The sequence below is a fragment of the Myotis daubentonii genome, chromosome 19 (genome assembly GCF_963259705.1).
Source record: "Myotis daubentonii chromosome 19, mMyoDau2.1, whole genome shotgun sequence".
Lineage (NCBI taxonomy): Eukaryota > Metazoa > Chordata > Mammalia > Chiroptera > Vespertilionidae > Myotis > Myotis daubentonii.
The window spans coordinates 14,729,758-14,749,741 of NC_081858.1; the positions used below are offsets into that span (position 1 = coordinate 14,729,758).

A 19,984-nucleotide genomic window follows, 5' to 3' on the forward strand; every position below is an offset into this window, starting at 1 on the left:
GTGGATAGGTGGCCCATAAGCTTCTGGAGCTCAGGCCGCGGCTCCACGAATCCTCGCGGGCATGAGCTCAGGGGCGGCTGCAAGCAGCTGCGAACTCCCGCGGGCGTCTCCAGGGCCGGGATGCGTAGAAGGCTGGGCGGCCGTGGGGATCACAAGTCCCCAGACAAGGCGCAGACCTGAGTCTTGGCGCAGCTCTGGGGGCGGGGCGCCGGGAGGCTGCAGTCCCCGAGCGACAGCGCAGGTAGCCAACCGTACCCCAGGGTGTAGCGCACTGCCCCGCCCCTCGCCAGGCAACCCAATGGTGAGCGCGCGAATGGTGTCAGAGGCGGGACCTGGGCGGTGGCGGCGGCGCGCGGACGGGGCACCCGGAAGTCGGCAGCGGCGGAGGCGGTGAGTGCGCGGCTGGCTGCCTGGGCTGGCGGACTCAGCTCCCTGCGGGGCGGGCCTGGGCTCGGGGCGCTGGGCTCTGGAGGCGCGGGTGCGGAGGGGCGGGGTGGTACCTCCCTGCCCTGCTTGAGTTTCCCCTTCCTGAGGCGTGGAGTAGAAATCGAGCGGCCAGATCCGGGGAGACCAAACCAACCCCGGCTGACGAACGGCCCCGCGCCGTTACTGAAAGGCGTTTCTAGGGATCCCCGCCAGGATGGGATGCGGGGGCTACTGGCAGGCAGGGCTGGTCTCGCTGCAGGGAAGCAGAGACTGTCGGTGCTGGGAGTTGCGTGGTCCCGGTGTCGGTCAGCTACGGAGCCCTGAGTCACGCTGCTGCCTCCTTGCGTCCTGCCGCGGGGCCAGCGGGGTGACAGCTGATGCATGTCTGAGTAGGCAGCAAATGCTGGGTTATCCTTTCGCCTGGACAAGGCCTTCCTGGGGTGGCTCTGGGGCGTCAGACCCTCCCCCCAGGTCATCAGGGGTGGGGGCGCGGGTCTCTGAGCCTCAGGCCCTCATCCTCCAGCGGGTATATCACATGCTGGGTTACAGGCCTGGCTTGTCCTGCTCCAGACCTGCTGACCGCTGTTTTGCTGCTGCTGTTTGGGCTCAGCACCCTCTTCTGTGAGGCAGATGTGAAGTGGTGGCAGCTGTCAGAGGTGTCTCCAGCTGGCAGTGCTTTGGAAGAGCTTTCTCACACTTGTTTGAGGGTCCTCTGGGCAACCTTTTGGGGCAAGTGTTCATTGACCAAACACTGTTCACAATGAAGAAAACTCAGGCTGAGAGGCAAATGGTGTTCCCAAGGTCACATAGAGTCGGGGCTGGCTCCTGGTGCCGCTGCTCCTTCTGGGTCTCTCTCCCAGGAGCCTTCCTGCATCACGTGACCTGTCAGGTGGCAACTGGAGAGGATGGCTGTGTTGTGTAGGCAGGTGGACACAGCAGAGCCTCTGTCCGCCTCCAACCCTCTTCTCCAGGGTCCCAGCGTTCCCGTGGGACAGGGTGGTTGGCTCTGGGGCTTCTACCCTCAGGCCCCTGACTATTTAATACCCCAGTCCTGCAGCTTCGTGTTCTGATGTGTCCACAGACTGGCAGGATCTTCAGACCAGGCCGCTGCCTGCTCCAACGTGTGGTGATGATAGTCCTTCCCTGAACGCAGGCAACAGGCCAGCCCCTCTGTTCGGCGGCCCAGCCCCTGAGCTGCTATTTCTGCCCCATGCTTCCTTCGTGTTTTCATTTGATGACTCTCATTTTGGCTGTTTCCCCATGGGTGCAACCGTGTGCTGTGTTCTCGGACCACAGGCCTCCGTAAGAAAGGGCAGGCTCTCTGAGGAGATGAGGGGACCCCAGAGCCTGTCTGGAGAGAAACAGGCCCCGGGGCAGGGAAACTGGGAGGCTTCTAGAAGCGGGGCTATGTTGACACTGATGCTCCAGTTCAAGAACAGAGTCCATCCTTCGCTAACATTTCCGTCGGCACGTGAGGACAGCACTGCAGAGCCTGGCATCCGTTGGTCTGGACAGTGCGGTTCGATGATGGGTCTATGAAAATAGGCCACCCCAGAACTACTGAGCTGCCCTTTCATATTATCAATGCAGCTTTTTCCTTTCTCTGTCAACTTTCTATTTATTTATTTACTTAAATATATTTTTATTGGTTTCAGAGAGGAAGGGAGAGGGAGAGATAGAAACATCAATGATGAGAGAGAATCATTGATCAGCTGCCTCCTGCATGCCCCATACTGGGGATCGAGCCCCCAACCCCGGGCATGTGCCCTGACCAGGAATCAAACCGTAACCTCCTGGTTCGTAGGTTGATACTCAGCCATTGAGCCTGGCTCAGCTTTCTTTCTTTCTTTTTCTTTTTTTTTTTTATATATATTTTATTGATTTTTTTACAGAGTGGAAGGGAGAGAGATAGAAAGCTAGAAACATCGATGAGAGAGAAACATCGATCAGCCGCCTCCTGCACATCTCCCACTGGGAATGTGCCCGCAACCAAGGTACATGCCCTTGACCGGAATCGAACCTGGGACCTTTCAGTCTGCAGGCCGACGCTCTATCCACTGAGCCAAACCGGTTTCGGCGCAGCTTTCTTTTTAGATTGCAAAATATATGCGCACTTAAAAGTAAAAAACCGACCCCCATCTCCTGGTGGCTGCTTCTCCTTGGGTTCATCTATTGAGGTCTTCAGGACCATGCCAACTTTAGCGCTTGCTTTCATCCTCTTTTGAAGGGTTGGGGGGAAGGTGGCCCCTTTCTCCTGTGTTAACCATGTGGGCCACAGGGGCCACTGTGAGGCCTGGCTGGCTTGCGGGGAAGCGAGGGTTCCTGCAGGAGAGGCCGAGGTGCAGGGGCCACCTCATGACTGGAGCATTCCTCAGTGCTCACCTTTGTCCCTCCTTTGTGCTGCTCCTTTGAACTGTGAAGGGACAATGACACATGGTGTGAGGCTGAATCATTGCTCCCAAAACATCTCAAAGATCTTAGGAGAGCATATCACTGTAGAACATTTGTCAATGGTGAAATGCCACTGAACAGTCAAAACGACAAAGTGTAGATCGAGGAGTCCTCAGTCCCCGAGTGGTGAGGAGGGTGGAGCACTGCAGCAGGCCGGCTGCTTAGAATATTTACAGACGTCAGGGCTTTCTCGGCCAAGGCCTGGGAACAGCGACACTGTGTACCCATGTGTGTTTACCTCTTCTGCTGGCAACCGCTAGGCGGACTTCAGGCGGCAAGTGAAAAGAGCAGCGAGCCTATGCTTCCCAGCTCTGCCCCTGGGAACCGTTACAGGGTGGGGAGGTGGTGCCTGGCCCTGCAGCCATCATGTGTGAAGCCTGAGCCATCCCATCCTCTGCGCGGCTCCTCAAGACTAGATAGACAGGCTGGCTAGACTTAAAAGTGTATTCCCAAATGTGTAACGTGCTCGGCGTAATGAAATTGGACCTGACTCTAGGGACCAGTTAACCTCTGTCCAGAGCCTTAGCATGTGCAGCTGGATAGGACACTGTTTTTTTTAAAAAATATATATATTTTTATTGACTTCAGAGAGGAAGGGAGAGGGAAAGAGAGATAGAAACATCAATGATGAGAGAGAATCACCGATGGACTGCCCCCTGCACGCCCCACACTGGGGACGGAGCCCACAACCTGGGCATGTGCCCTGGATTGGAATCAAACCCGGGACCCTTCAGTCCACAGGCCAATGCTCTGTCCACTGAGCCAAACTGGCTAGGGCCTGATTTTTTTTTTTTTTATGCTTATTGGATGTGAACCGGGAGATTCACTTTCCTGAGTGTCTTGCCCCATTGGCTCTGTGTTATGGCAAAAATACCTCGTCATTCACTGGCGTGCGTCTCTGCCATGCATTGCTACATTCTGACCTAGTATCTCCCCACCGACCAGATGCCCTGCTTGCCTTTTTAGTTGGTAAAGGGAAGTGATCCCAATCAGGGAGCAGGTCCCCTTCACCCCTCTGTCCCCCCACCCCCCGTCCACACCTGGTGTGACTTTGGTGTCAGCTTGTTATTGTGCAGAAGTCGCAGCAGCCCAGCAGTGCTTGGTCCCTATTTTGAGGCATTTTGAGCCAGGGCTGGGTCTGTTCTTGTCCATTTTCCTGCATAGCCAGTCATGGGGAAGGAAGATGGGCAATGACATTCCACCTGTCAGATAGCCCTGTGCCTCATACTTTGCTGAGAAAGATGTGAAAGCACACAGCTGACTGGAGATGGGGCTTTTGCTCGCTGTGCAGAGTTGGGAAATTTTCCACACGAGAGTGTGTTTCTGAGCGACCCGGGAGTGGGAACCACAACCACAGACCCCGCTGGCCCCCAGGAGCTGCTGGTTGTGCCAGCAGGAGGTGTGGAGCCTTGGGCTTGGGTACAGAGAGGCTGGGCCAATGAGCCTGCCTCGGGTGTGAGAGGACAGGTGTGCTGGGAGGAAGGGAAAGGGAGACGCCCTTGGTGCAAACGCTGCAGGAGGTGGTGCTGGTGGGCACTGGGTGGGTGGCAGCAGTCAGTGCATTATGCTGTGAGGCGGGCAGCCAGGTAGGGACTGGACCACCCCCAGCAGTGCTGAGGCCTGCCGGTCCCCCTGCTGTGTCCTTTTCCATCCGGGCTGGCAGTGACAATGAGGCCTTCTCGGTGGCCCTCCAGCCCCTCTGGCCTCCTCTCCCAGTGGCCTCCATGAGGTCAATGGCTCACCTTGCCTTTCACCCACCTGTCTGTGCTGGGGCGGGGGGCCGGGGGGAGAGTACGGGGGGAGCAGGGAAGCAGATCCTCACTGTTGGTCAGCAGGCTGTGGACCAGTCCATCACGGTGCCTGGTTATGTTCCCCGTGGCCCTTGCCTGAGCCACTGCAGTCATCGCTGCATCTCTTGGCATATTACTCTGACCTGATTTGGCCAGGCCTGCCTGCCTGTCATTTTCTCATTGTGCTCTTGTGAGATGCCACACGGAGTCAGGCTTGAAGCTTGACTCGCTGAAGAGCCTGAGCCTTCTGACAGAGGCAGTTTACCTGGCTCCACTTGGCTGTTGGAAACAGCCCTGTTGTTCCTCCTTGAGGCAGGAGAGGAGGAAGGAGGCGCCAGCTGGAGCGGGTGATTCAGAGGCAGGGAGTGAGCAGCAGGACGAAGCTGGCCAGGAGAACTCTCAAAAGCGCTGTCAGCAGATGGGCTGTGAGTGCCTAGAAAGCTTCTGTGCTCCGTAGCCAGCACCCGCGCCAAATCCGAGACCCACTCTTCCTGTGCTTCAGAATCACCAGGTGGTGAGACCGGGGCAAAGCCAGATTCGCCGCGCTGTGAGCTGGGAAGACTTCCACTGGCTTTCTTAGATAGGATGGGAAGCTCTTGGCTTCGGTTTGAAGAGGGCGTTTTCCTTTCGCTTCACACTTCAAGGTGTCCGCAGGGACTTCCGGTGCATGTGGGAAGTGCTAGCCCTGCTCTACACATGTGGATCCCCGCCAGCTGCAGGTGGGCAGTGAAGCAAAGAAGGGGAGGGGCCTGTGGGCAGCGGGCCTGGCTGAGTGGGGGGGTGAGGGATTGGAGAGAAAGGCAGTTCCTGATGGTCCCCTCCCCAGGGGCTGGCTTTCCTCTGGTCCTTCCCTCCCAATGACTGCGTTTTCGTCGAGGCTGCAGCCCTGGGCTCTCTGTGCCCACACCTCTGGCACAAGGCTGCCTGGAGACCCATTGGCGGCCTTTCCTTAGACCACAGAACCCTCCCTGCTACACCTGGAGGCTGATCTGTCACTCCCTTGAACCAGCTAGGACAGCGGGGTCCTGCAGCCGAGTCTCTATATGGCCTGTGAGCATCAGTGGCCAGACCTGCCCTTTGCCAGTGGCCTCACCTAGTGGCCAGGCACGCAGCTCAGGGAGGGACACAGTAGGTCCAGGGAGACATGATGGCCTCCTCCTCTGACAGTCCGGAGTGGCACATCCTTAGTGGAACAGCCTTCAGAATAGCCCTTCGTCCCGGTGGGGCTCTGGACCAGTGGGATTCCGGCAGGGATGGACTGGCAGGGCTCGTACCACACTGACCGAGGCAGCCTGGGCGCCACAGACACCGCCAGCCGGCCTTGCTTGGAGCATGCTTATGCCTGAGAGAGACCAGCTCCTCTGGGGTGAGGAGACTTGTGTCTTCTGTGTCGGACTAGGATCAGGTGGCAATGCTGGGGACCCTGTCAGCTGTGCCTGGTGGGTGGGGCACCTGGGGTCCTGGGAGGCCCAGCATGCTTCCTATCTCTGCACCATATCCTGGATGATTCTGCTGACTCATCATAAGCTGTGTCTAACCTGCAGTTAAATCCACTGCTGAGTTGTAGTTCGTGGTTATCTATGCCTCCCACTTGGGAAAGTTCTTTCTGGTGCTTCGTGAACCCCTTTTTCTCTGTGGATATTCCCAAGCTCCCTGTTTTCTGTGATCAGAGTGTGGTGAGTTTACGAGACGTGCGGGGATCTCTTTCTGCTGGTTCTTGTGCTTGGTGCTCTGCTCTGTTAGGCGGTTCTTTCTGACTGTGCACTGCTTTGTCCTAGAAATTATTTGTGAGACTTCTTGGAGGTCTGGGGTGAAGATGAGAATTTTGGTTTGCTAGGTGCCCGGGGGCACTGCCAGTGTGGGACTCCTCAAACCACGTCTTGGCGTGAGGGTTCCTGGACGCCTGGTGTGGCCCTGGCTCCACTGTCGGAGCTCCCCAAGGACTCCCTCCCTTGTAGGCTGTCCCTGCCGCCCCTGGTGGCTGTGGCTATAGCCCACCCTCGCCCTCTGAATGTTGCTCCTCGGGGTTCCGGCTTCCCTTGGAGGGTTTCCTACGAGGTCCCGTCTTGAGGCAGTCCTGGGTTTTGTCTTCTGTCCCTCACTCCCAGGGTCACCAGAGCCAGGTTTGCCCAGATGAGCCAGTGCCCCAGGGCAGGAATGCTCCCATCTCTGAATTCCTACATTCTCCAAGATGTTGGCTAAAGTCTACATGACCAGTTAGCTCTTGGCTGCTTTTAAGATGTTTTCACATTCTCTCAAGCATTTTGAGTTTTTACCAAGAATGTTGGTTCCATCAGGCTGCCCACAAATATTGGGATGTTCAGGGTGCCCGCGGATGGGAACCCAGCCCGCTCCTGTCAGCTCGGGCTGGTGGCCAGCAGCCCATCGCCTATGGCTGTACACCCCTTAGCACCTTGCACTTCTGCTAGTCACCATGGCGACACCTCACATAGCTACAGGCTTTACTGAGGGCAAAGGTAGCTCCCCTGTGGCCCTTACCTTTGCCCATACCTGAAGGGGCCAGGGGGGCCAAGTCCTGGGGGTCCCTCCAGGGCTTGTGGGAACCAGTGGAGATAGTGATGGAGTCAGTCCTTCCCCCCACCTCTCACCCCAGCCAGAGCAGTGAGCAGAAGGGAGTGGAGTGATGGAAACACCCTGGCATTATCCACAAGAAGGCCCCAGGAGCTAGGCAGCCTCAGAGTGGCTCTCAGCTGAGGTTGTGTTCGTGCTGACAGCCTTGGGCCTTCGCCCCTCCATGGCTGTTTTATACTCTGTGGCTGTAGCCCCTGCTGCCCGCCCACCTGCCCGTGGGGTGCTGGCAGGGAGACGGCTGTGCAGTGCTGGTGAGTGTCATGCCATTGGGCACATGACTCTGGCATGTCTAGGGAAGGCCAGGGGCATTACAGAGCTGGTTCTGTTCAAAGAACATTGCAGGTTTGGGACGGTGGATCTGTTGTCTGCTGGTTACTCAAATCATTTTCTTTTTTCCTTTTCCCACAGACTGTGTAACCCTGTGTGAGCAAAGCCACCCTCAGGGACCGATGTGCATCATCTTCTTTAAGTTCGATCCTCGCCCTGTTTCCAAAAATGCGTACAGGTAACCCCTCACTCCGAGTCTGCCGCCATCTGCTCAGCCTCGGGTGCCCCACAGGCCACAGTAGCCATGTAGGTGGCCCAGGCAGGAAAGGCATGCCGCTGCTGCCCAGGCGGGGGGAGGGCGGCCCTGGGACGAGCTGCTCAGGCCTGGCAGTGCCTCTCGGACCGTGGTCACTCAGCGTGGGCGCTGGAGGGAATGCCCCTCGGCGGTAAAGACCCTGAGCCGATGTACAGATTGTACACATACGCTAAGACTCAGCCTCTAAAGATGCCTGCGTGGGCGGGACGGAGGAGTGAAGTGGGTCCCGGCAGCGGCACATCCCTGTGGTCTGACAGAGGACCAGGGGGCAGCGGAATTGGGGTGCGGGAGCCCCACTTGCACTGGCTGGTCTGTGTTGCCAGGAGAGGTCTGGGTAATGCGGTCAGGGTGCGGGTTCCTGTTGTCTTTGGGACTTGCCCACGTTGTTACTGAGGCCAGTTTTCCTTGTTAACTAGAGAGAGAAGACCGTGGCTTCTCTGTTTTGACCTGAGAGTCTCAGTCGTGCTTTCTTCTTCAGGCTCATCCTGGCATCCAACAGGGATGAATTCTACCACAGGCCATCCAAGGTGGCAGAATTCTGGGGCAACAACAACGAGATCCTCAGTGGTGAGTCTTTCCTCGTGGTGGGTGGCCACAGCGTGGCAGGAAGCGCCGGCCCCAGACGGCCCTAGCAGTTACGGTGCTGCTTCCCCGTGTGCGTTCGGAATGAATAAGTGGACACTGATGGGTCTACTGGGGTCGGCTCCAAAGTCTCGGTCCCGGGACAGTGTTGGGCTGGCCAGCCCCAGAATTGTCCACCCAGCACTGTCCCCGTGGCTTCATGTGTCGTGGGTCCCCACAAGAGGTAGCTGGAAGGATCTGTTGGTTTTATTTGGATCCACATGTTCCCTGTGGACCTGCAGTTGTATTGGTGTGAGGGTGCAAGTCCACCCTCTATCGCTTTGTGCAGCATCATTGTTTTGTGTGTGTGTGTGTGTGTGTGTGTGTGCGCACATATGTATGCACACACATGTGCTTATCTCTGCACACGTTTCTGTTTACATATAAGCACCCTTGGTCCAGTGAGAGCTGGTCTGAATTTGGGGAGCAGAGGTTTGGTTGGGGCACCTTTGGGTGGGAGCCTCACGAGGGGTTCCTGTGGAGGAGAAGTGAAGGTGACAGCCAGGTCCCCTGCCCACCCAGCCCACAGCCTCCCTGAGCCACTTGGACAGGGAGAAGTTCCTGCTCATGGGGTGGGCAGGGGTTGACTTGGAGGGCATGCAGACAGGTGTTGGCTAGGCCAGGAGTCCCTTTGCCTGGAAGCCAGGTGCCAGGCAAGCACAAGGGAGCCTGGCAGAGTTGACAGGGTGCCCAGTGTGCTGGGCAGGGTGCCCTCGCGGGCCCAGGGAGGCAGCGTGTGCTCTGCTCCGGCTGCAGTGTCTAAAGGCTCAGCTATGGAGCTTCCTGTGTAGACGATGGTTGGGCAGTGGTGCGAGGGAAGCACTGCTAGACCATCCTGGTGCTGGGTGACAGGAGGACAGGAGTGGGGGGACCAGGGCAGGGCGCTGTCCTGGGCAGGAGGTCTCAGAGGTGGTGGGGAAAGCTGCCAAGAGGCTGGGAGTGGGGACTCAAGATGACTGAGTGCAAGAGGGAGGAGAGGCTGGGTCCCAGCCCTCTTGGGCTAGGATAGAACAGAAGGGGGATAGGGCAGGCTGCATGTGTCGCTGATGCACACAAGGAGGCTGAAGTGTGTGTGTGTGTGTGTGTGTGTGTGTGTGTGTGTGTGTGTGTGTTGAGGGGGGCTTTTCGGGATGAGAGGGGTGAGGGGCTGTTGCCTTGGGGTAGCGGGGCAGGAGGCACCTCTCCAGGATTCCTGTAGATGAGGATTGGATGAAAGGTTAGACTACCTGGGCCATCCTGACCACCTGGGCTCCACCCTACCCTGGCACCTGGGCCAGCACCCTGCCCCTGAGTCAGTGCCAGTCCTGGCTGGGAAGCTCCAGCCACTCTGAATTGTTCATCCTTTGTAGTGATTTGGAGGAGGCCCCTGGCATGCTGAGAAGGAGCACCTGCCTGGTGGAAGGGAGGCCTAGCTGCAGCACAGGCTGGGTGAGCCCAGTGGCTGCTGCACGCAGCTTAGGGGCAAACACACCAAAGTCAATGGAACAGGCAGTGGGTGGGTGCGCTGCAGGCCTGGATGTGCACCGGGCTCCCAATGAAGCTCTCGCTGTGAGGGTCCTGTGCTTTCTGCCGGAGGAGGACAGCCAGCCACCCTCGCACCCGATGCAGGATGAGGTTCCCGCGATGGAGCTGGTGCTCTGCTCCCGGCCCAGTGCCAACCCAAGCTCCAGGATGCTGTTGGCATCGGTTGGCCTGAGGGGTGGAGCATGGGGAGGGCATCTTTCCAGTGTCTTGCTGCCCCGCCCTGTGGAGTCAGATCCCCTGTCCCACAGCCAGGGCTGTGGGACTGAGGTTCGACTGCCCAGGACACAGGGAGAGGGTGGGTACTGCTGGTGGTGATGCTGGCGTCTGTCCAGGGCTCGACATGGAGGAGGGCAAGGAAGGAGGCACATGGCTGGGCATCAGCACTCGGGGGAAGCTGGCAGCGCTCACCAACTACCTGCAGCCGCGGCAGGACCCAGATGCGAGGGGCCGAGGTACCATGGGGCGGGGGCGGGGTGCTGGGGGCTAGCTTAGAGGAGTGGGGGCTGGCCTCGGGGGTGGGCCTGGGGTGGGGGCTTCCTTGGGCATGTGCAGAGGCAGGAGGAGGAGCTGGAATGGGGGAGAGGGCGTGTTTCCTGGGTCCTGTAATCCACTGGCTGCCAGTCACTGTGGGCACCACCCTTGGTCTGGCCCACGTGACACTGACCTTTCACGCCTCTCAGGGAATGTGTTTCAGACTTGTCCCCAGGCAATGTGTCACTCTGGCTGTGTGTCATTGTCCCCCCTGTTCAATGTTTGCAGAGCAGATGCCCGTGGGAGGATAGTTCCTGGGACACACGTTGTCCCTACTAAAGACGTTCCCCCTCATGCTGGACTTCCATATGGGGGCATAATGGAGGAAAACTTTTTTTTTTTTTTAAATATATTTTATTGATTTTTTTACAGAGAGGAAGGAGAGGGATAGAGAGTTAGAAACATCGATGAGAGAGAAACATCAATCAGCTGCCTCCTGCACCCCCCCCCACTGGGGATGTGCCTGCCATCAAGGTACATGCCCTTGACCAGAATCGAACCTGGGACCCTTCAATCCGCAGGCTGACGCTCTAGCCACTGAGCCAAACCGGTTAGGGCAGGAGAACTTTTTTTTAACCAATAAAAGCAGAGTCCTCTATGCCGACCTCCTTGGCTGTGGGGTCAGTGAGGTGTAGCCAGCCCCCGCGGGGCCATCCTTCTCCCCAGGGAGGGAGCTAAGCCTGCTGCCTCTGCCATGTCTGTTCCCTGCTCACAGGTGAACTGGTGGCCCACTTTCTGACCGCAGACATGGACAGCTTTTCCTACTTGAAGAAGGTCTCCACAGAGGGTCACCTGTACAACGGCTTCAACCTCTTAGCAGCCGACCTGAGGTGAGTCTGCTGGGGGAGGGGGGGTGGCAGCCCACTGAGTGCCCCCACAGGACTGGGACTGGACTCAGCCTGCCCCTGCTCAGCTTGGGTGCCGTGGCATCTGGGGCAGCCTCTCTTAGCCGGCTTGGTGAGCGCCCTGAGGGCTGAGCCCCTCCCAGACCCACTGCCGTGGGGACCTGGGAAGCAGAGCTTTGCAGTGGGGCTCCCTGTGATGGTGTGGGGGCTGTTGGCTCCTGCCATCGGGGAACTGGAGCATGATTGCAGAGCGCTCTCCTAGTATAGGGCATGCCCCCTGCCAACACCCGCCCTTCGGACCCAGGTCCTCTCCTGTGCCTATGGCTGAGGAGCCCTCTGCTTTGGGACCATGCCTCACTTGCACTGCTCGCTGGGAGGCAGAGGTGCCCCAGGCTGGAGAAGGAAGGTGCAAGCACAATTGGCAGTGGCCCTGGAGCGCTCTGGGACCCCATGGGGATAGGGCTGTGGCGATTGCCAGGCAGCGAGGGGTCTGCACGATCCGGGGCCCCTGTATGACCCTCTCTGCCCTCCTGTTCACAGCACAGAGAAGGGAGATGTCTTCTGCTACTATGGAAACCAGGGGGAGCCCGAACCCATTGTCCTGGCGCCAGGTGAGCCTGCTCTGGTGGGTGGTGACAGGGTGGGGGCTGCTCCTATGGGGACACCGCTGTATTTTTCAGAGACTAGGGCCCGCTCATATTTCTCTCCTGAGACTGCTTTTTGGCTGTTTGTGTACCTTATGGCCTACATGACAGACTGCCCTCAGCTGAGGCCGCCTCCCCCCAGCGCTGAGCCTGGGACCGCCCTGAGAAAACGGGGAAACTAAAAGGCACAAAAGGACAGAGAGTGCCACCCCCTCCCGCCCCCAAATTCTATGCATCGGCCCCGAGGCCTTTGTGGAAGCATCTGGAATCGGTCTCCGTGATGCCCTCAGTTCTCAGTGCTAGGGACTCTGTGACTAGAGATGCTTGATTTTTGCTAGATTATTGCTTGGAAGAAATTCTTTTCACCTACATCCTATTGTTTCATCCCTGAGCCTGCCCTCGCCTGGTCCATGTCACTGTCTTTTTAATAACAGTTTTATTGAGATACTAGTAGGCCTGTACATGAATCTGTGGGCCAGTAGGTTGCTGCCACCCTCCTGTAGCTCTCCATCGCCCTCCTGTAGCTCCCTCCGGGGGGCCCCCCCCCCTCCCGCCCTTAGCTTGTTGCCCTGCCCTTTCCTGTAGCTCTCCTGCCTCCCGCTTGCTTGCTGCCCTGCTCCGTCCTGTAGCTCTCTGTGGCCTTTGTAGCCAGTAGGTCGTTGCCACCCTCCTGTAGTTCCCCACCCCCAGCTCCTCTCCCCCCTTACCCTCCTAATGGCTTGCTGCCCTGCCCCCTCCTGTAGCTCTCCACAGCCCACTTGTACCTCCTGGCCCACCTGCTGATTCGTGATCTGGTCCTGATGCGCTTGGTCGTTGCACCTCAGGGCGTAATGGCTAATTAGCATATATAACTCACATGTCATAGTTCCCCCATTTAAGTGTACCATTTAGTGGATTTTCATATATTCACACAGTTGTGCAGTTGTCAGCATCACTGCTATTTAACGTTTTCATCACCTCAAAAAGAAACCATAACCTTTCCTCCTCTTCCCCAGCCCCTGGCAACCACCAATCTACTTTCTGTCTCCGTGGCTTTTCCTATTCTCCCTTAGCATGTTTTCAAGGTTGATCCATGTTGTAGCATGAATTAGGTTTAATTCCTTTTTATGGCTGAATTATATTCTGTTGCATGTATATCCTACATTTTGTTTCTCTGTTCATCCCTTGATGGACATTTGGGTTTTCTTTTCTACCCTTTGGCTATTGCGGATAATGCAGCTATGAACATTTCTTACAAATTTTTGTGTGGACACGTGTTTCCATTTCTCTTGGGTATATACTTAGGAGTGGAATTGTTGGATCATAAAGTAACTGTTTAATCTTTTGAGAAACTGCCAACTGTTTCCCAAAGCAGCTGCACCATTTTACATTCCCACCAGTATAGGAAGTTCCAGGTTCTTCACATCCTCGCCAAAAGTTGTCATTGTCTATTTGTGTGTGTGTGTGTGTGTGTGTGTGTGTGTGTTCTATTACAGCCATCCTAGTGGGTATGAAGTGGTATCTCATTGTGGTTTTGATTTGCATGTTCCAGGTGGCTAATGATATTGAGCAGCTTTTCGTGTACTTAATAGTCATTTTTGTATCTTCCTTGAGGAAATGTCTATTCAGATCTTGAATTGGATTGTTTGTATTTTTATTTTTATGTTGAAGTTCATCATATATTCTCGCGTCTAGTCCCTTATCAGATATATAATTTACAAAAATTGTCTACCCTTCTTTGAGTTGTCTTTTTACTTTCTTGTTGATCGAGAAAGTTTTGAAGTGCATCATTGTAAATTGATGATGTCCATTTTATATTTTTTCTTTTGTTTTTTTGTGTGCTTTTGGTATCATAGCTAAGAAATCATTGACTAATCTAAGGTTGTGTAGCTTTTCCCCTATACTTTCTTCTAAGAGTTTTATAGTTTTAGCTTTTACATTTAGGTCTTTGGGACATTTTGAATTGATTTTTGTATATGGTGTGAGGTAGGGGTTCCACTCCATTCTCTGCATGTGGCGGCCCAGATGCCCAGCACTACTGATGAGTGGCCTTTCCCATCACTCCTGATAGATAAAGCTCAGTGATACTCTGGGCTGGTGGCGTGGCTATGGGGGCCTGGCAGAGCCAGAGCTGTCTTCCTTGGAAGTTGCTGAAGTCATGCCATACTTAGTCAAGTTCTTGCCTGGAAAGTCTGGTAGCTGGAGTGGGTGGTGACTCCCTGTCCTCAGTGTATCTTTCAGGACGTATGACTCTGAGCTCCCCTACCCCTGCTACCTGCTGTAACCTCTCCACCTCAAGGCCATGACTCACTCTCTCTCTCTCTCTCTCTCTCTCTCTCTCTCTCTCTCTCTCTCTTTCTCTTGACATGAGAACCACCCCACCCCTTTTTTTGTGATGCCTTCTATTAACCACCGAGAACTTGTTCTGAGAACCTTGTGTCAAGACCTTAAGGCTCCCCCAGCCAGGGTCCCTGCCAGCATGTAGAGGAGGCCCTGCCCATGCCCACTAGGTGGGGCTATCGTGATGTGGTGGGTTCTCTACCTGCTGATGTGAGCCAGGATCCATTTGGGGCAGTCACCCTCCTGGCCTCTGGTTGTGATTTTCCCACCCTTGACCTGCTCGGGTGGACCCACACATTGAAGCCTTTTCCTAGCTTAGGGAGGGATGAGAGTGAGATGGGGAGGTGGTTCCCCCTTTCCTTTGCCCAGTTGGATTTCAGGTTGTGTATTCCTTATTGTCAAGGCCATTTGGCCTCTGTACCTTGCAGTCTCCTATTGGTGCCCTACCATGTTGAGTTTTCCACCTCTGGCCATGCCGATGGTTGGGAGTACCCATAGAGAAGATGCTGGAGTGTGGGGCAGCCTGGCCTCCGTGACCCCAGCTGTATCCTGGCACCTTGCTTGGTGCTGGGTGGGTGGGCGGGAGCTTACCCTAAATTCAGGCAGTGGGGCCTTTGCACTGGTGGACGGACCCCTCTCTGCAGGGACCTATGGGCTGAGCAATGCGCTGCTGGACACGCCTTGGAGGAAGCTGTGCTTTGGGAAGCGGCTCTTCCTGGAGGCTGTGGAGCGGAGCCAGGCCCTCCCTAAGGAAGTCCTCGTGGCCCAGCTTCTGGACGTGCTCAACAACGAGGAGGCGTGAGTGGGTGGGTCCTGCTGGGGTGAGCAGAGTGTCTCCCCATCACTCTGGCCCTGGGGCAGAGAGGCAGGCAGTCTCTGCTGCCCTGTGAGGCCCGTGGAGGTGACGGGGGCCAGCTCCTCAGCTGAAGGAGAACCTGACGGATATGCTGACACGCTGTCCCCTGCCCCCTCCCACCTGTCCCTGTGGACAGGTAAGGTTTCCGATGGGGGCCTTTGAGGATGGGAGATGGGGCAGTCGTGGGCCAGTAGTGTGCTGGGAAGCTCTGTGCTTTCAGAGCTTGATGTGGGCTTGGGTGGTGCTCACAGGAGCTGGAGGCTCCCCTCTGTTTGCACACAGGAGCTGTGGCATAGAGGCCCACCCAGATATTACCTGGGAAAAGCTGTCTCCGGCCCATCTTCCCTGAGGCACTTCAGAGGTCTCTGCATGGAATGGCATATTTCAGTCATCCCAGTGGGGGTAGGGGTGTGTGTCAAGGTGCTGGCCAAGCTACCTTCCTCCCACGCAGCAACACGGCCCACACATCCCTCCTCTGCCCAACTCAGGCCAGGCCAGTGTCCTGCCCAGATGCCCATGGCCTCTGAGAAGAGCCGCCCACAGCCTGCCCCTTGCTCCTCTCCCCTACAGCCCCTTTCTGCCCTGGCTCACCCTCCCTCTCCTCTTTGAACCATGAACCAGGGCACCGCCTCAGCACAGCTGACCCCTCAGGGAAGCCCTGCCTGGGCCGGCCTGGTCACTGTCCGTCATCCCTGCTGGCCCATGACAGGCCCTGGCTGCTTTTATTGACAGCTGTGGTGGCCAGCAAGCTGCAGGGCTTGAGTGGGCTCCTGTCACGTGGAGAGATGCCCATAGGGCACCTCTTGGCATAAGCAGGAGCATATGTGGCCAGGTGACTGCATCTCTCAGCCTGGCCCCTGCCCGCAGCGCCCCCCACGGATGCAGGCCCCACTGAGAGGAGGAGGCAAGCTTGCTCCCGGGGTGGCTTCTGTCCCCCTGCAGAGGACGCTGCACAGCTCTGACCAAACAGATGCCAGGCATTTTCAGGTCCAGCAGAGCCTTCCTAGCACTGAGCTCATAGGTGCTCATGTCCTCGGAGTCTTGAGTTCTGGGTCCTGGGTCCTGGGAAAGCTCCTGGTGGCCCTGGCAGGGGGTGCTGTCCCAGTAACCGCTGTCTGGTCGCCTAGGCCCAGCCACGGAGTCCTAAGTGAAAGTCTTGACCAAGATTTGAGCCTTTGAGCAGAAAAGTGCAAAATAGACCTTCCAAGGCTGCGGGCGGGCAGCAGGTGTGGGGGTGGGGTGGTGACCCCTCCTTTGTCCTTCCAGGCAGTTGCCAGACCCGGCCATTGAGGACCAAGGCAGGGAGTATGTGCAGCCCATTCTGAGCAAGTATGCGGCTGTGTGCGTGCGCTGCCCAGGCTACGGCACCAGGTACGGCGGGCTGCTGGGTGCATCTGGTCCTGTCTCACCAGGAACCTGGCCTTACCCGAGCTCTGCGGATCCCAGAGCCTCTGCCTTATCTAGAAGTGGATGCCGTTTCAGCTCAGGGGGCTGTGGGGGGAGCAGATGCCAGCTCCAGGGGTGCTGCAGACCAGGCACAAGGCCCCTGAGGCTTCCATTGCTTCCCAAGAGGGGGTCCTCGGCTGCCCCCTACCCTCTTACACAGCCACAAGGGGGCCAAGATGGCATTGGGCAAATCCCTGTCAGCCTGGAGGCCCCAGTGTCTGGCTCCTCCCTTCACTTGCCTGTGTCCCTGGGCCTGTCACGCTCTTTGCGTGACCAAGGTCAGGATTAGGTCACCTCAGCCGGGGATGTTGCCGTATCCCAGGAAAGGCGAAAATGTCTCAGCCGCGAGATGATAATGTCCAGGAGGGAGAAGCTGTCCTGGCAAATTCCTTTCCTGTCTTCCTCCCTCCTGGGTGTGCGGCTGGGCGTCCTGGCCTGCCCACGTGGCTCCATCAGAGGGCAGCCCACATGCTGTACTTAGAGGTGGCTGGGAGGCACAGAGGAGGGTAGGTTGGGGTCCAGCCAGATGCGTTAGGAGTGCTGCTGCCGCGTGCCTGGCCTACCTGGCCTGGAGGTGGAGCACAGCCTCGTGTGCAAGCCACATCTGCCTAGGCTCAGCTTGCACCCGGCCCCAGGGGCACCAGCCTTGTGTCAGGCTGGGGACCTGCAGTGACTGTGGTGGATGGGCCGTGCCCTTGGGGGCCCATGGCTACCAGGGACTCGGAAGAGGTGTTCAGGCCGTGACCAGTACTGACTAATGTCAGGGTGATGTCACACATTTACCTGGTTTTTGGATTCAGGTCGTTTGAGATTGAGTGAGCCAAGCCCCTCCTTTCCCCGCAGGTGGGAGAGGTTGGGTTATTGCTGCCTTAGGTGGTTCTCCCAGGAGGATGTGTGCCAACCTTTCTACGGTGACATGGCTGAGGCTCTGCTGATGCTGAGGGCATCAGGCAGGGGGATGGGCATGTGAAGTCCTGGTGACCAGCAGGCCCCTCTGAGCCTTCTACCCTTCAGGAACTGACCGTTTCAAGCCCTCTGGCTGGGGGAACGGATGGTGTGAATGCCGGCACTGATGCTCCCAGGCCCCGGGAGGGGTGCACGCCTGAATGGCAGTCTTTCTGGCTGGGCGGCTTTTTCCTTGGCAGGGGCATAATTCCCTCAAGCCCTCCGCCATCATAGGCTTATTTTTTGACTAAACCATGTGCTCGTGTGAACTTGGTGTGTGAGGCAGAATGCCAGGTCTACTCCCTGTCTGGTTGCATGGCCGCTGGGTCCCACCTTGACTGTGGGGAGGGCCAGGCAGGAGGACAGGTGTGTTGAGCATTGGAACAGGGTAGTGGGGGCGGCGAGGGAGGACATAGAGGAGTTTTCTAGGTGAAAGAAGGCCCGGGCCCCAAATAGTTGACAGGCTGACCGCTTGGAAGAGCTGAGTGTGGCCGAATGTCCGCAGTTGTGCTGGGCGTTGCCGGAGAGCCCAGGGCTCACCCTGGTGAGAGTGGTGGGTGGTTGGAACTTGTACCACAGAGGGTGGGCAGGGAAGGCTGGGGGTGTGTAAGAGTGGAGGCAACAGGAGTCATCAAGCTTCATCCTGGGGGGCCAGCCAGGGAGCTCCAGGCCCCACCAGGCTCAGTGCCCAGCTACCCCAGAGGGTCCCTCTACTTCCCAAGGCTGCTGCTCGTTTGCGACCTGCCTCTCGGCATGCTGAGTGCCTAGCACAGGCCCCAGGTGTGGTGGACTTGCCCCTTCTGCTCAGATCTGACCCCAGTTGGGGCGCTGACAGGTGGGCCGGGGCCGAGGGCAGCGGGCTGAATGTGGGCCCTGTGCTCTCTTTCAGAACCAACACGGTCATCCTCGTGGACGTGGATGGCCATGTGACCTTCACAGAGCGCAGCATGCTAGACAAAGACCCTTCCCGCTGGGAGACCAGGACCCACGAGTTTACGCTGCAGAGCTAAGACCTCCCCCTGAGCGCAGCCAGCAGGCTCCTGTAAGGCCCTGCCTTGAGGACTGGATGGGAACCTTCCACAGCACAGGCACTGCCTGTGTGTGACTTGGCCAGCATCTCTCAGCACCAGGGCGCTCTGATTTGTGTGTGATCTGTCTGTGTCCCAGTATCCAGCTCGAAGTCCATCCTTATGCCAGTGGGAGTGGCAAGTCCCACACAGCCAGGTCAGGGGCAGGGCCAGGTGCATTCACACATGCACGGCACACCTGGCCCTGCCCCCTCCCTATGCATAGAGACACCCACACAAGGCACATGCTTACATACATGCCTACAGGTGTATAGGCACACATGTACACCCATGGTGCACACACACACAGGCACAGGCACGGGCAATAGATGTGTGCACAGTTGCTGGAACACACACACGCTCCCAGGCATACACCCACATGTGCTTGTGCCAGACAGGCAGAGGTGTGCCTCTCACACCCACACTCACTTCTGGCCAGTGGATCTTTGGCTTTGATCAAAAACAACAGGAGTAGACCTTTGTCTAGAAGTGTCCCCTTCTCTCCTGGACATGGTCCAGATCCTGACAACCAGACCGGCTCTTGGAGGACAGACTGGCCACATTCTGAATGAGGAATGAGGAAGAACCAAGGAAAACCTTCTCTCATCACAGAAGCACAGTCTGGTTGGTGGATCCAGTGGTCCCGTGTGCATGGGGCTGTCCCGTGACTGGAGTCCTGCGTGTGCTGGGCACCCCAGCAGCCTGTCAGGCCCTCCCTGCCCACTGGTCGTGGGTTCTGGGCAGGCCCATCTCAGCGAGGGGACACAGCCAGCCCCTGCCCATCCCTCCTCTTTAGGCGAATCACACTTCACAGGAATCTGTACCTGAATGTGAGACGTTGACAATAAAACGCTGAGGCTATGGTGAGTCCATCCATTCCATGTGCTTAACTTGTGTGACGGGGACAAATGGAGCTGTTGTGTGCGCGGGGTTGGTGGCTGCTCTCCGGCCTGCAGGAGCTCCTGTGGCACAGGTGATAGTACAGGGCTCTTTCCACTTTCTCCTTTGCGCACGGTCTCCTGAGCACCAGGCGGGCCCTTGGGCTGATGCCCGGGTGCGGGAGAGCCTGTGTACATGGGATATAGTAGGTGCCAGTGGCAGGGCCTCCTGAGCTAGGCCGAGGAGCCAGGGATGTATCCAGGTTCAGCGGGGAGCCCCCGAGAGCCCCCTGACGGAGCAGTGTGGTCAGACCTGCACTTGGTGTGGACTGTGGAGTGGGTTTCAAGGTAAGAGGGTAATGGAGTCTGCCTCAACCCCAGGACCAGTGTTGGGGGCAAGCATTTGGGAGTTCCTATCCCCATTTGGGGCCAAGCATAAGGGGGTCGCACACGTCCAATGCCAGGA

General features: G+C 57.3%; 1 protein-coding gene across 3 annotated transcripts; it reads left to right on the top strand.

Moving 5' to 3' along the window:
* The first annotated feature begins 280 nt into the window (after window positions 1-280).
* TANGO2 (transport and golgi organization 2 homolog) lies at window positions 281-19,516 on the top strand. Of its 3 annotated transcripts, none has more exons than XM_059677018.1 (9): window positions 281-390; window positions 7,668-7,764; window positions 8,321-8,409; window positions 10,320-10,439; window positions 11,234-11,348; window positions 11,904-11,974; window positions 14,971-15,124; window positions 16,449-16,553; window positions 18,463-19,516. In XM_059677018.1, the coding sequence occupies exons 2-9, from the start codon at window positions 7,709-7,711 to the stop codon at window positions 18,581-18,583; spliced, it is 831 nt and encodes a 276-aa protein (XP_059533001.1). In that variant the 5' UTR covers window positions 281-390; window positions 7,668-7,708; the 3' UTR covers window positions 18,584-19,516. The 3 variants fall into 3 exon arrangements, with proteins under 3 accessions (XP_059533001.1, XP_059533002.1, XP_059533003.1); XM_059677019.1 differs by lacking the exon at window positions 281-390 and adding an exon at window positions 444-478; XM_059677020.1 differs by lacking the exons at window positions 281-390; window positions 7,668-7,764; window positions 8,321-8,409; window positions 11,234-11,348 and having other exon boundaries at window positions 10,354-10,460.
* Window positions 19,517-19,984: the final 468 nt, after the last annotated feature.

Bases quoted from the DNA above. Each gene is read 5' to 3' on its own strand.
- TANGO2 (XM_059677018.1), top strand. From the start codon at position 7,709: ATGTGCATCATCTTCTTTAAGTTCGATCCTCGCCCTGTTTCCAAAAAT. The intron at 7,765-8,320 runs GTAACCCCTCAC...TTTCTTCTTCAG, and splicing joins GTTTCCAAAAATGCGTACAG to GCTCATCCTGGCATCCAACA. The intron at 11,975-14,970 runs GTGAGCCTGCTC...CCCTCTCTGCAG, and splicing joins ACCCATTGTCCTGGCGCCAG to GGACCTATGGGCTGAGCAAT.